Source organism: Triticum aestivum, chromosome 1A (assembly GCF_018294505.1).
Source record: "Triticum aestivum cultivar Chinese Spring chromosome 1A, IWGSC CS RefSeq v2.1, whole genome shotgun sequence".
NCBI lineage: Eukaryota > Viridiplantae > Streptophyta > Magnoliopsida > Poales > Poaceae > Triticum > Triticum aestivum.
In genome coordinates this window covers 44090683-44103974 of record NC_057794.1, presented here as the reverse complement: position 1 = coordinate 44103974, position 13292 = coordinate 44090683, and the positions used below count along the sequence as shown (strand labels likewise).

At 43.9% G+C, this 13292-nt stretch overlaps 1 protein-coding gene across 2 annotated transcripts; it reads right to left on the bottom strand.

Moving 5' to 3' along the window:
- Nucleotides 1-7366: 7366 nt before the first annotated feature.
- LOC123087211 (uncharacterized) lies at nt 7367-8320 on the bottom strand. 2 transcript variants are annotated; one of them, XM_044509197.1, is made up of 3 exons: nt 7942-8320; nt 7730-7829; nt 7367-7649 (listed from the first exon to the last, which is right to left on the bottom strand). In XM_044509197.1, exons 1-3 carry the CDS (start codon nt 8241-8243, stop codon nt 7629-7631), a joined length of 423 nt encoding a protein of 140 aa, XP_044365132.1. In that variant the 5' UTR covers nt 8244-8320; the 3' UTR covers nt 7367-7628. The 2 variants fall into 2 exon arrangements, with proteins under 2 accessions (XP_044365132.1, XP_044365208.1); XM_044509273.1 differs by having other exon boundaries at nt 7960-8320.
- Nucleotides 8321-13292: the final 4972 nt, after the last annotated feature.

Below are 13292 nucleotides of genomic sequence, written 5' to 3'. Positions count from 1 at the left end.
AAGAAAAGACTCGACAGATCGATAGTCAACCCGTGACGAATAATAATAATCTAATTTAGTTTTTGTATTATATATATTTAATTGTACAAGTTTAATCTTTGAATTGTGAACGTAGGAAATGTCGTCATCAGACGAGGAAAGTCTCCCTGGGGAGTGCAGCTGGTGCCACGACGATTGAGGTCTATGCGACATGCCTCACCTGGACGATGATCGGCGCTTCAACATTAAGCTCGAGAAGACCTTCGATGTTGAAACGGCACGCAACGATGACAAGTGTTTTTCGTAATTAAGCATGACTACAACTATTTCAACGTGTAATTTTCATCTTTTACAATTCGAGTAGCTTATCCCATGCCATGCAAGGCGCTATGTCTTGAAGAGGATGGATTTTGAAGACCATGAAAGTTTTAAAACAAAGAAAATTCACCTAAGGACTCATCATGATGTGGATTTTGAAGTAAAACTGTACAATTCTGAGAGCGTAACCCATTTTGGTTGCAAAAAATGGGAAGCACTTTGCAAGATGTATGGTTTTGATAAGGGTATGCTTGTCACCATGGATCTTGGTGATCCTGAAATCGAGCAAGACAATATGGACATTTGGGTCCTTGTTGATACGCCTCCAATTCTACCGCTATGTGAGTTTAGTTTCTCAAACATAGTTATTAGCTAATTTATATTGTTTATTTCAAAATAATTGACAGCTTATTTCCATTGACAGCTTATTTTCATTCTTCAAAGAATGTGCAGGAGATGGTAGACAAAACCCACTACACCGATGGCTCTGGATTAACTTACAAGGAGAAAATCATCTGGTCAGATTTTGTACTGACATTGAGAATTACAATATCTACAATCAAACTCCTCAACATTATTGTCAATACGCGCCACTAGTGCATGTGTTGAACTACGGTAACTACCATGCAGATACCTTGGTAAGATTTTTTACTATTACGACATCCGTGCATCTTTTGCATACTTCTAAAACTAGTACATCATTACTAACTATGAAGTTATTACTATGTTTTTCAACAGATAATCCCAGAGAATTGTGTGCCTCATTTGATGTATCAGAAAGGTAGCCTTAATATTTTGAACATACAGCCAGGTCATCCTACGAATCTCAATTGTCCATACCAGATTTCTAAAAAGAATGGAGACATGCAAATCGAAGGATGGAAAAATGTATGGACAGTCGTAAGGAGGTTCTTGGAAGCAAAAGGAAGTGAAGCGCAAGAATTGGAGACACGATGATCTCCATTCTCCATAATGGAGAGTCAGGGTCTATACTGTTTTATGCTATTTTACCTTAAAGAGGGTATTTAGGTCCTACCTAATACTGATGATCATGTGCTAAGAACAATTAAGTAGAGTTGGTTCGATGACTATGAGGATGATGATCGTATTACTTGTTATTAATAACGAGTAGAAGTTGTATGATGATGATTAGTAGACTTGTTATTATATATGATGATGCATGATGCGAGCATGAAGAGTTATTATATATCAGCGGGTGAAATGAACATGGATTGGATTGAAGCGAAGCCAACATGCATGTGGTGCATGTCGAAAGTAGTACAATCCAAACTTGATCAAGTTAGGATTAGTATTACTTTCCACATGCACCACATGTTGCTTCCCTTCAATCTAAGTCATGTTTAGGCATAGCAGTAGCAGTAGCACGGAGATAAGAGAGGACACATCTCTCTATTAGCTACCTATACCAACCTAAATTAACCCCCAAAACCCCTAAACCACCTCCTTTCAAAAAAAACTAGCCCCTGAAATGCTAACGCGTGGAAACTTATTGGTCCCGGTTGGTGCTACCAACCGGGACCAAAGGCCCTCGTGCCTGGGCTCGCCGGAGCGGTCACGTGGAGGCCCATCTGTCCCGGTTAGTATAAGAACCAGGACTAAAGGTCTAGGGCATTAGTAACGATTCTTTAGTCTTGGTTCCCCAACCGGGACAGATGGGCCTTATGAACCGGGACAAATGGCCATTTTTTCTACTAATGTATGGACGGCCAGCAAATCAAACACCCCCTAAGACCATCTACAACCGGACCCCTCAAACCTCCCCCGAAACATGCGGGCAGACAGCCTGGTCACTGCCAGGACTTAAAAAAGTCGTTCAACTGAACACCTTATAGCCAGCCCATACGCTCAATTTGTCCAGCACCCCTCAAACACAGTCCATATGTGGGGCGGATTTGGGACCGTGTGAACACGCGAGAGCGCATCCGCCGCATCAGACTTATCAGTGGGACCAATGGAAAACCCATCGGTCCGTCCTGGATCTCACCGAATTGCTACCCGCATTCATGGCGCCGCTCTGGCGCGCCTCCTGACAAGTCAAGCATTGGTAATTTAAGCCGGGCGGCGATCAAAAACCCAGTGGCCTCTGTTATTTCCCCTTCCCCTCTCGTTTGCGCTGTCATACCATGTCCCCACCCGTCTGTGTCCGAGCTCACATTACAGTGCCGCATCTGTCCAACAATGGTACGCGGAAGATCACGTACTACCAGCTTCTCACGCAGGAGCGCCGCCCCTAGATTGCGATGGAGGTCTGTTTTGCGGCCGTTCTTCCTCCAACTTCAGACGAGGAGGGGATGCCCTGTGCTCGAAGGAGACGGTCCTAGCGGTTGACCATGTCGTCCTGGGTTGGAGATGGCGGACACCCGCGGCGGCGGAGGCGGGGAGGGGGCGCCATCCCCCACTTCTCAATGGAGGCTGCGTGAGGATAGAATAGCCTCACCATGGTGTACGTCCACCTTGCAGTGGAGGTGCAAATCGAGGCAGGGAGAGCAGATGCTACCGTCCTCACTGAGCTCTACATCAACCCGACCCTCATTGCCAAAAACTGCTCCATCCTAGAGTCCATCGAGGATGAGCGGGTGGTGTCGATGAACCACCACACGATCTTCATCCATGAACAAGGGCGGGAGGATAACTTTGCAGACGAGGACGATCAGATGCCTCACGCCAACAATGACCATGAGGCCCGCGACTCCAGCGAGGGGGTGATCCCGATCACCTCAGACGAGGAGTAGTTTGCAGTATGTAGTTTCTATTTCTGTAGTTGCATCTTGTTTATCTAGAATCTTTAAATCAAATTTGCTAGTGGCTTGTTTGCAATTCTACGCTGCAAGAGTTTGCATGGCTTAACGAGTTCAAAATTTAGGGGGCACGGCTGTAGATGCCCAAACGGACAAATGTTTGGACTAACATATAAGGGCACCTCACGTAAACCTTTTCATGAGAGGACGAGAGAACCATGTTAAATATATACCCACATGTGTGTACACTCGTGTTTGACAACACGCGGCCGCGGAGTGGGTAATTTACAGTTCATTTTTTGTTAGTAGGGTCTTTACCTTATCCCACATCTATCTAATACACTATCCGAGGATAAGCTATGCACATCAACATGTTGTTAGTGTGTTAGTTGGTAGTGGAGATATGCCGGGGGTGGTTCATGGCATATAGCCAGTCGTTTTTTCTATGATTTATCAATTTGGCCCTATAAGAGGGAAACGTCCCTTCCGAGAGAGTCACCACTTGAAATACCATCCTTATGTTCTCTTCTGAGCCCACAGCCACCAAGTCTCCTCGCTCCTCGCCCTGCCGTGCAGCAGGCGAGGACACAACATTAGTCTCGGACATACCCCGACGATCGATGACCCAATGGGTAGTTGGGTGCTAACATTTCTGGGAAATGCTCGCACGACTTCTTTGCCCTTCTTCCTCGACTTCGTCTACATCCGCTACTTCCTCGACTCCCCGTCGTCATGTTCATAAACAACCCCACTATAAGGGAAATTTCACCCCGTGATTTGTATTGTTCTTGGTCAATCTGCTAGTCATGTTATTATCTGTGAAACTAGGTTTATCACGTTAGTATATGTCACCCTATTTGTTTTCATCCTTATGTATGCCAAATTATTTTTGGTGGATAAATCTTTGTCATTCATGTCACTTGAGTAGATTCGAAATCCCCCGCAAAAAAAAGGTTCGAAATTATACCAATGATAGCCATCACATTATTTCCAACATCTTGTTTGTTATTGTGGGATGTTTTATGTTGCTTGAGGATCTTGCTTGACCGGCGGCTGTTTTATGCTGAACATGCTTTAGGATGAGAGACCGTCGGCAACCTGATCTACTCGGCCGTAGGGTGATCATGTATGTGCCAGCTGCTGCTACTAGCTTGTGGGCAGTTCAATGCATGTCATCAGCCTATGGTCATGGAGCCGTTTGACTGACAAAGTGTGTGTTTGATGCACGTGCTCTCTGTTTGCTTGTCAGGGGTAGTGAAAAGTCAAAACAAGCGGTGTTGTTTCAGAGTAAAAGAGAAGCTGTTCCTAGATATTTGCTGCAGCTTTATATTGCACCTACAGAAATGTTATTTTCATATATTTTTCTTTGTTCTAAACCAGCCATCCCCTACCTTTGTCTCCTTTCTATTTTCCTGTACACATTTCCTTTACCGTATAAATGATGTTGTATCATGTATAAATGATTTGATATCAGACATCCATAGACGATCAGCTGCAGTACAAAACCCCACACACCATGTGCAGAGAGCAGAGTGATATTGGTGATCATGCATGAGTCACGGGTCATCAATATTTCCTGGATTTTACCCAGAATGATTTGAGTGTTGAGTGAATGCATGTGGCTTCGGTTTGCTCGTCGGTACAAAGTTGAAAACATATCCTTTGTTTCACGGGTCATCAATATTTCCTGGATTTTACCCAGAATTTTTTCCTGGATTTTTGCAGCATACCGAATATTTTTCCTGCTAATTATTTATTTTACTCATGAATCTCCACCATCTCTCTCTCTCTCTCTCCTGCTTGTACAGTTTTCCTTGTTGTATTCTACCTCCGCCCAAAAATATTTGGCATTCTGAGATTCAAATTTTGTTCTAGTACAAAACATGTCATTATAGCACCTTTTTGGAAAAAAATCATTCAAAAACAAGGGCCTTAGAGGGTCAGCTGGGCCTCGTCGTCGGAGATGACGATGACCTTCCAGTCGACCGCCTGCTCCGCCTTCACGACCTCAGGGTGCTGGTGGCGGAGCTCGCCATGTACCTCGTCGCCTCTCGGTCCTCCCGAGCCGTCGCCGCATCCACCACCCCCTGCGCCACCGGGACGAGGAGGGCGGGGGCCGTCCCCCACGGGAAGTTGAGGCGCGGCACGGCGCCGTGGATCCTATCATGCCACCGGTCATACTCCAGGGCGGCGAGCTCCACCGTGTGGAACGACCCGAGCCACTTTTTTTGTGGGTCTCCCGGTCGGTGATCTCCTCCACCCACATCCCCCATGCTCGCCGGCGGATGCCTAGGTATGTCCTCTGCGGCTGCCGTGGCGGAGGGAGGTTCGGGAAGATGCGGGTGGGGGTGCATAGGCGAGGCGGCGTGGCACAACGATGCGGCGCCGCGGGCGTGGATCCTTATTGCTGATCAGCGGCGAGGATGGGGGAAGAGGAGGCAGAGGAGGCGGAGAGGAAGATGAAGAGAGGGGCTCTTTTTTACTCAGTTGCCACATGATGGAGTAAAAATTAGGGCCGTGGAGGCGGCTGAGGATAATTTATCCTCCACTATGGAGTATCGGGGATCGGCTAGGTCCCGGTTAGACAAATAAAACTGGATTTTTACTCCTTTTAACCACCAGTTATTGGGGATCGGTTAGAGGTGCCCTTGGAGGGTCGGTTGGGCCTTAATATATCTGAAATCTCGTACAATGTCAAATTTCATAAAATTTAGCTGAAATAGTGATTTACGGATATTCGCAGGGGCACTCACCTGCCAAGCTCTATCGTCCACTCGATTTGCCTCGCGGTTCGTGAAGTAGATGAATCCCGCACGAGATCGCAGTGAAAACGAAAATCCTTCAAAAAGCATTAAGTTTCGATGACGAAACTTACCGTTTTTGCATCAAAAAAATGCCTAGTTTCATCAAGTTTCAGAGATATAATTTTAAACATTTGTTTCTGTCGGTCATAGACACAAAATAGTTGATTTTTATCGGTCACTCGTACTAAGTTCAAACATTAAAACTTAACATTTTTTCAAAAGTCATCAAAATATATTTAAAATGGATCTTATTTCAAAGCGTTGGTCGCGAGAAACACAAATATGAAACATAACTTCATTGAAATTTTCATTGAAAAGATATAGAACTTTGAAAATCGGAAGCCAAAATAAAAAGCTGGCACCAGGGGCCTGAGTGCCCCCGCACTTGTTTGCCGTAAATCCTCGTCCTTGTGGCTTAGTGTATTTTTTCGCTTGGTGTTTCATTCCGCTCTTTACATGATTTCACATTTGCTTCACTAGATTATATACAAGTAATAAGAGACCTTTCTGAATAACAAAATGGATTTTACAGGAACTTGCAGGAGGCCACCACACTGAAGAATAAACCAGAATTACTACTACTAAACAATGACTTCAATCAATACTCTTTCCGAGGTCGAACCCTACTGGCTTAGATGCCCTAACAAGTTACTACAAGATCAGCTGCATGCAGTACAAAACCCCACACACTTTACGTGCTAGCCGTATATGTTGTGTTTATAGATGTTTGTGTGATTTGCTTGTTCATATGTGCTAGCCGTATATGTTGTGTTCATAGATATTTCGGTCCTATGTATTATACATGCTCACATGCTTAGCTATCGGTATGAAGTGCATACTACTGTGATTGCTATGTTTATTATCTACTCGTGGATTAGATTAATCATTATGGTGTTAATATTTCCAACAACTACAAGATCAGCTGCATGCAGTACAAAACCCCACACACTTTGTGGGGGGTGATCATGCATGAGCTACCGGTGCTACCTCAACTTTGGTGTGATCGATCAAACTGATGCATGGAGCGTCTGCCTCAACGACCTCAGTAAAAGTAGTAGTGTACTACCAGACGGTTGCTGCTGGCCGGATTCTCACTTGTCAGCCAAATTAAAGTGTGTGTTGAATGCACATGTGGCTTCCGTTTGCTCGCCAGTACAAAGTTGAAAGTGAAACCGATTCTTTGTTTCACGGTAAAAGGGTTGGCCATCAATATTTGCTTGATTTCGCAGCATGCGAAATTCTTTTCTCACCCGTTATTTATTTCTTTCATGAACCTGCACCATGTTTTCAAATAATGAAAAACTGCATGTTCCGTATTCCTTGTTGTGTACTACATACCTCGGTCCCAAAAACTTGACATTATTCAAATTTTGTTCCACATGAACTTTATATGGAGGAAGCAGTGTGATTTAGTCTTTTTTTGCGCAGTATGGGTTTGATTACGGTTCTTTAGATGATTTTACATCTGCTTTAATGGAATCTAGATCCAAGAAGTACTAAGAGATATTTCTAAATAACCAAATGGATTTAGCTAAACAAAGACAAATTGCAAATGGAGAGCACCACACGGCAGAATAAACCAGAATTACTACTACTACTACTAGACAGTAGACAACGACTCGACTAATCTCTCTGAGGACAAACCCCATAGCTACTAAAACAGGCTAATGATGCACGAAATGAACTCCTCAGTCATCCGTCGTTATTCTGTCCATCGACAAGGTCATGGATATGGCCAGCCGGCCTCACCGGCTAGGTGCCAACGCTCCTAAAGATCCTTCACGTCATGCTGCGAAGAGAATCACAAGGATTAACACAAGACAAGTTGAATCACTGATGCAATACGCGCCGAATTCATCGTCTAGCTACCTCGGCGTGGGAGTGGGACTCCTCGTGGTTCTGCGGATCATCGTTCGGCTTGGCCTGGCGAGCTTTGGAGTGGAAGGCATCCACCACGATTCTGCCAAAGCTGCACAGCAGAAGCGAAATTCAGTATGGTCGTGAGTGGTAGCAAAGCAAGCGGAGCAAGATTCAGTAAGTGGGCACGCATGAATGATGGGTGTAAGAAGGAGGGTACATACGGATGGTCCTTGTCATACTCAATGTGGCCGATGTAGGCGTTGCCGGGGAACATGCGGCTCAGTTGCGCCGACTCCTCGTCGCTGCCCGGCTGAATCTCGATGGCTTGGCCGGAACCGTGCCCGTGGGGCAGATGCTTCTCCGCCCAGCGGTCCAGCCACCGGGACTCCTCCTCGCTCGCGTACTGTGTGCTGATCCTGGGGCCCCCTTCCCCTGGATCCGCGGCTGCTGCGGCGCCGGCGCCGGCGGCGAGGCTAGCTAGCAGGAGGAGGGAGATGGGGACGAAAGAGAGGAGCCGGGCCATCTCGCTCGCTTCTTTGGCAGCAGACTGATCTTGCGCAGAGTCTAGTGCTATTTCTAAGTAACTCTGGCCTGTGCCGCCTGGATGTGGTCCATATATGGAGAGATGATCACGCTGGTGTGGCCTGCTAGTACAGTTGGGGACAAGGATTTGGATTCCGAGTGCACCTTTTTTCTCGTGGGGCACCGAAATTCCCGGTTACCGCGGTAACCGCGAAATCCCGAAAAAATTTCGGACGAAATTTAAATCTGAATTTTGAATTCAAAACTCTGAATGATGTATAGATTGCATCTGGACTCATTTTCGCCAACAATCGACCTTCTGGGGCAGTGGTTAGCTCGTACTCCTATATGAACTTATCGTGCCTTGAGGTTGCAAGATCGAATCAGTCCAGCCCCATGTACTTTTAACTGCACCACAGGGAAGAATAAGTAAGGCCACGTTTACCACTACGCCACTGATGCCTAACTGTTCTTCGAAAGTTCCGAACCTAACTATTAGAGTTTAAATTCAAATCTTTTCGCTCGGTACATATTTTTGTCGTGGGGTGGCGAGAAACGCGGATACCGGGTGGTATTCGAAAATTCCGCCCGGTACCCAAAACCATGGTTGAGGATGAAGCAGTTGTGCTGATAAATATTACTAGGATTTTATTTTCCTCATAATCTTTACCTAAATATGCACATTTGGATATCGTTTAACATAGATTATGGAACAGTTATAATAAGAGCAACTTCAATGGGCCAACCCAAATGGACGACACTTTTGTCCTTTTTTGTCCGTTTGGGTCGGCCGCTCACCCGGTGTCCGCCCTGTTTTAGATTTGGGTCGGCAGTGCACCTAACACGCCGATCCATTTCATGTCCGCACTCAATTTTTTAAAAAGGCCCGTGGCCATAGATCATGACAGCAGCCATGTCTCTTGCCGGCACCATGCCAGCTTCAAAAAATATCACCACACAGTTCATGTTGCGCACTCGCCAGCGGCCGGCACACATGCCACCACACAAAAAGGGGTGGGACTTGAGTTCGACCACGCCATCGCAGCCCCGTGGTCATGCCAGCACACTTGCCGACATACAAAAAAAGGATGGCGCTTGCCACCATGAGATCACTCGTCGTCGAACTTGAGCATGTCGGCCTGCATCTTCTCGAACCACGGCCTCTTCCTTGGTGACACGGTGTTGAGATCCACCTTCATGATCTCCATGATACGTCTATTTTGCATCATGCTTTTATATCGATATTTATTGCATTATGGGTTGTTATTACACATTATGTCAAAATACTTATGTCTATTCTCTCTTATTTTACAAGGTTTACATAAAGAGGGAGAATGCCGGCAGCTGAGATTCTAGGCTGGAAAAGGAGCAAATATTAGAGACCTATTCTGCACAGCTCCAAAAGTCTTGAAACTTCACGGAAGATGTTTTCCAAATATATAAAAAAATACTGAGAGCAAGAACTTCACCAGGGGGGCCACACCCTGCCCACGAGGGTGGGGGGCACGCCCTACCCCCCTGGGCGCGCCCCCTACCTCGTGGGCCCCCTGGTGGCCCTCCGGTGGCCATCTTCTGCTATATAGAGTCTTTCGATGGGAAAATCATAACCCATCTTCTCGAACGAAACTCCGCCGCCATGAGGCGAAACCTTGGCGGAACCAATCTAGGGCTGTGGCGGAGCTCTTCTGCCGGGGAAGCTTCCCTCCCGGAGGGGAAAATCACCGCCATCGTCATCACCAACGCTCTTCTCATCGGGAGAGGGCAATCTCCATCAACATCTTCATCAGTACCATCTCCTCTCAAAACCCTAGTTCATCTCTTGTATCCAATTCTTGTCTCCAAGTCCAGGATTGATGCTAGTAGGTTGCTAGTAGTGTTAATTACTCCTTGTAGTTGATGCTAGTTGGTTTAATTGGTGGAAGATCATATGTTCAGATCCTATATGCATATTAATACCCCTCTGATTATGAACATGTTTATGCTGTGTGAGTAGTTACTTTTGTTCCTGAGGACATGGGAGAAGTCTTGCTATTAGTAGTCATGTGAATTTCGTATTCGTTTGATATTTTGATGAGATGCATGTTGTCTCTCCTCTAGTGGTGTTATGTGAACGTCGACTACATGACACTTCACCATTGTTTGGGCCTAGAGGAAGGCATTGGAGAGTAATAAGTATATGATGGGTTGCTAGAGTGATAGAAGCTTAAACCATAGTTTATGCATTTCTTCGTAAGGGGCTGATTTGGATTCATATGTTTCATGCTATGGTTAGGTTTACCTTAATACTTTTGTTGTAGTTGCGGATGCTTGCAATAGAGGTTAATCATAAGTGGGATGCTTGACCAAGTAAGGGCAGTACCCAAGCACTGGTCCACCCACATACCAGAATATCAAAGTACTGAACGTGTATCATATGAGCGTGATGAAAACTAGCTTGACGATATTCCCATGTGTCCTCGGGAGCGCTTTTCTCTATATAAGAGTTTGTCCAGGCTTGTCATTTGCTACAAAAATGATTGGGCCACCTTGCTGCACTTTATTTACTTTTGTTACTTGTTGCTCATTACAAATTATTCTATCACAAAACTATCTGTTACCACTTATTTTAGTACTTGCAGAGAATACCTTGCTGGAAACTGCTTATCATTTTCTTCTACTCCTCGTTGGGTTCGAAACTCTTACTTATCGAAAGGACTACGATAGATCCCCTATACGTGTGGGTCATCAAGACTCTTTTCTGACGCCGTTGCCGGGGAGTGAAGCACCTTTGGTAGGTGGAATTTGGTAAGGAAAAGTTTATATAGTGTGCTGAAATTTACTGTCACTTGTTACTATGGAAAGTAATCCTCTGAGGGGCTTGTTTGGGGTATCTTCACCCCGACCAGTAGAGCAAAGAGTTGCTCCTCAACCTACTAAACCTACTAAAAATGAAAATGACTACTTTGAAATTCCTTCGGGTATGATAGAAAAACTGCTAGCTAATCCCTTTTTAGGAGATGGAACAAAACATTCTGATGAGCATCTAATATATGTGGATGGAGTTTGTGGATTATTTAAGCTTGCAGGTGTACCCGGAGATGTTGTTAAGAAGAAGGTCTTCCCTTTATCTTTGAAGGGAGACACATCAACATGGTATAGGCTATGTGATGATATGGGGTCTTGGAATTACAAATGATTGAAATTGAAATTTCATCAGAAGTTTTATCCTATGCATCTTGTTCATCGTGATCGCAATTACATATATAATTTTTGGCCTTGCGAAGTAGAAAGCATCGCTCAAGCTTGGGGGAGTCTTAAATCAATGTTATATTCATGCCCCAATAATGAGCTCTCGAGAAAAATGATTATTCAAAATTTTTATGCTCGGCTTTCTGATAACAATCGCACCATGCTTGATACTTCTTGTGCTGGCTCTTTTATGATGAAGACTATTGAATTCAAATGAGATTTATTAGAAAGAATTAAACGCAACTCTGAAGATTGGGACCTCGACAATGGTAAGGAGTCAGGTATGACACCTAGTTTTAATTGTGTTAAATCTTTTATGGATACCGAGATTTGCCGTAAATTTAGCACTAAATATGGACTTGACTCTGAGATAGTAGCTTCTTTCTATGAATCTTTTGCTACTTATGTTGATCTCCCCAAGGAGAAGTGGTTTAAATATCATCCTCCCATAGAAGTAAAAGTAGCTGCACCTATTAAAGTTGAAGAAAATATTGTCACTTATAATGATCCTATTGTTCCTACTACATATGTTGAGAAACCACCTTTCCATGTTAGGATAAAGGATCATGCTAAAGCTTCAACTGTAGTTTGTAAAAGCAATATTAAAACATATACACCTCTTGAGCAAGTTAAAAGTTGAACCTAATATTGCTATTGTTAAAGATCTCTTGTCCGATAATATTGATGGGCATGTTATTTATTTCTGTGATGAAACTGCTAGAATTGCTAAACCCTGTGCTAAAGATAAACCTAGACCTGTGGTAGGCATGCCTGTTATTTCTGTTAAAATAGGAGATCATTGTTATCATGACTTATGTGATATGGGTGCTAGTGATAGTGCAATACCTCATTCCTTATACAAAGAAATTATGCATGAGATTGCACCTGCTGAAATAGAAGATATTGATGTCACAATTAAACTTGCCAATAGAGATACTATTTCACCAATGGGAATTGTTAGAGATGTTGAAGTCTTGTGTGGGAAAACTAAATATCCTGCTGATTTTCTTGTTCTTGGTTCCCCACAAGATAGTTTTTGTCCCATTATATTTGGTAGACCCTTCTTGAACAGTGTTAATGCTACCATAGATTGCAAAAGGGATGTTGTTATTGTCGGTTTAGATGATATGACTCATGAATTTAATTTCTCTAAATTTAGTAGACAACACCGTGAAGAAGAATTATCTAGTAAGGATGAAATTATTGGTCTTGCTTCTATTGCCGTACCTCCTAGTGATCCCTTAGAACATTATTTGCTAGACCATGAAAATGATATGTTTATGAATGAAAGAAGGGAATTAGATGAGGTATTCTTTAAACAGGAACCTATTCTGAAAAACAATTTACCTATTGAAATCCCAGGGGATCCTCCTCCACCCAAGTGTGATCCCGTGTTTGAGCTTAAACCGTTACCTGATACTCTTAAATATGCTTATCTTGATGAGAAAAAGATATATCCTGTTATTATTAGTGCTAACCTTTCAGAGCATGAGGAAGAGAGATTATTGAAAACTCTGAAGAAGCACCGTGCTGCTATTGGGTATACTCTTGATGATCTTAAGGGCATTAGTCCCACTCTATGTCAACATAAAATTAATTTGGAAGAAGATGCTAAACCAGTTTGTGATCATCAACGCCGGCTGAATCCTAAAATGAAAGAAGTGGTAAGAAAGAAAATACTAAAACTCCTTGAGGAAGGTATAATCTATCCCGTTGCTAATAGTCAATGGGTAAGTCATGTCCATTGTGTCCCTAAGAAGGGAGGTATTACTGTCGTTCCTAATGATAAAGATGAATTGATTCCTCAAAGAATAATTAAAGG

Excerpts from the sequence above, each read along its gene's own strand:
- LOC123087211 (XM_044509197.1), bottom strand. The coding sequence starts at position 8,243 with ATGGCCCGGCTCCTCTCTTTCGTCCCCATCTCCCTCCTCCTGCTAGCT. Across the intron at positions 7,830-7,941 it reads GAGTATGACAAGGACCATCC|CTTTGGCAGAATCGTGGTGG; the intron begins GTATGTACCCTC and ends TCTGCTGTGCAG. Across the intron at positions 7,650-7,729 it reads AGTCCCACTCCCACGCCGAG|CATGACGTGAAGGATCTTTA; the intron begins GTAGCTAGACGA and ends TTCTCTTCGCAG.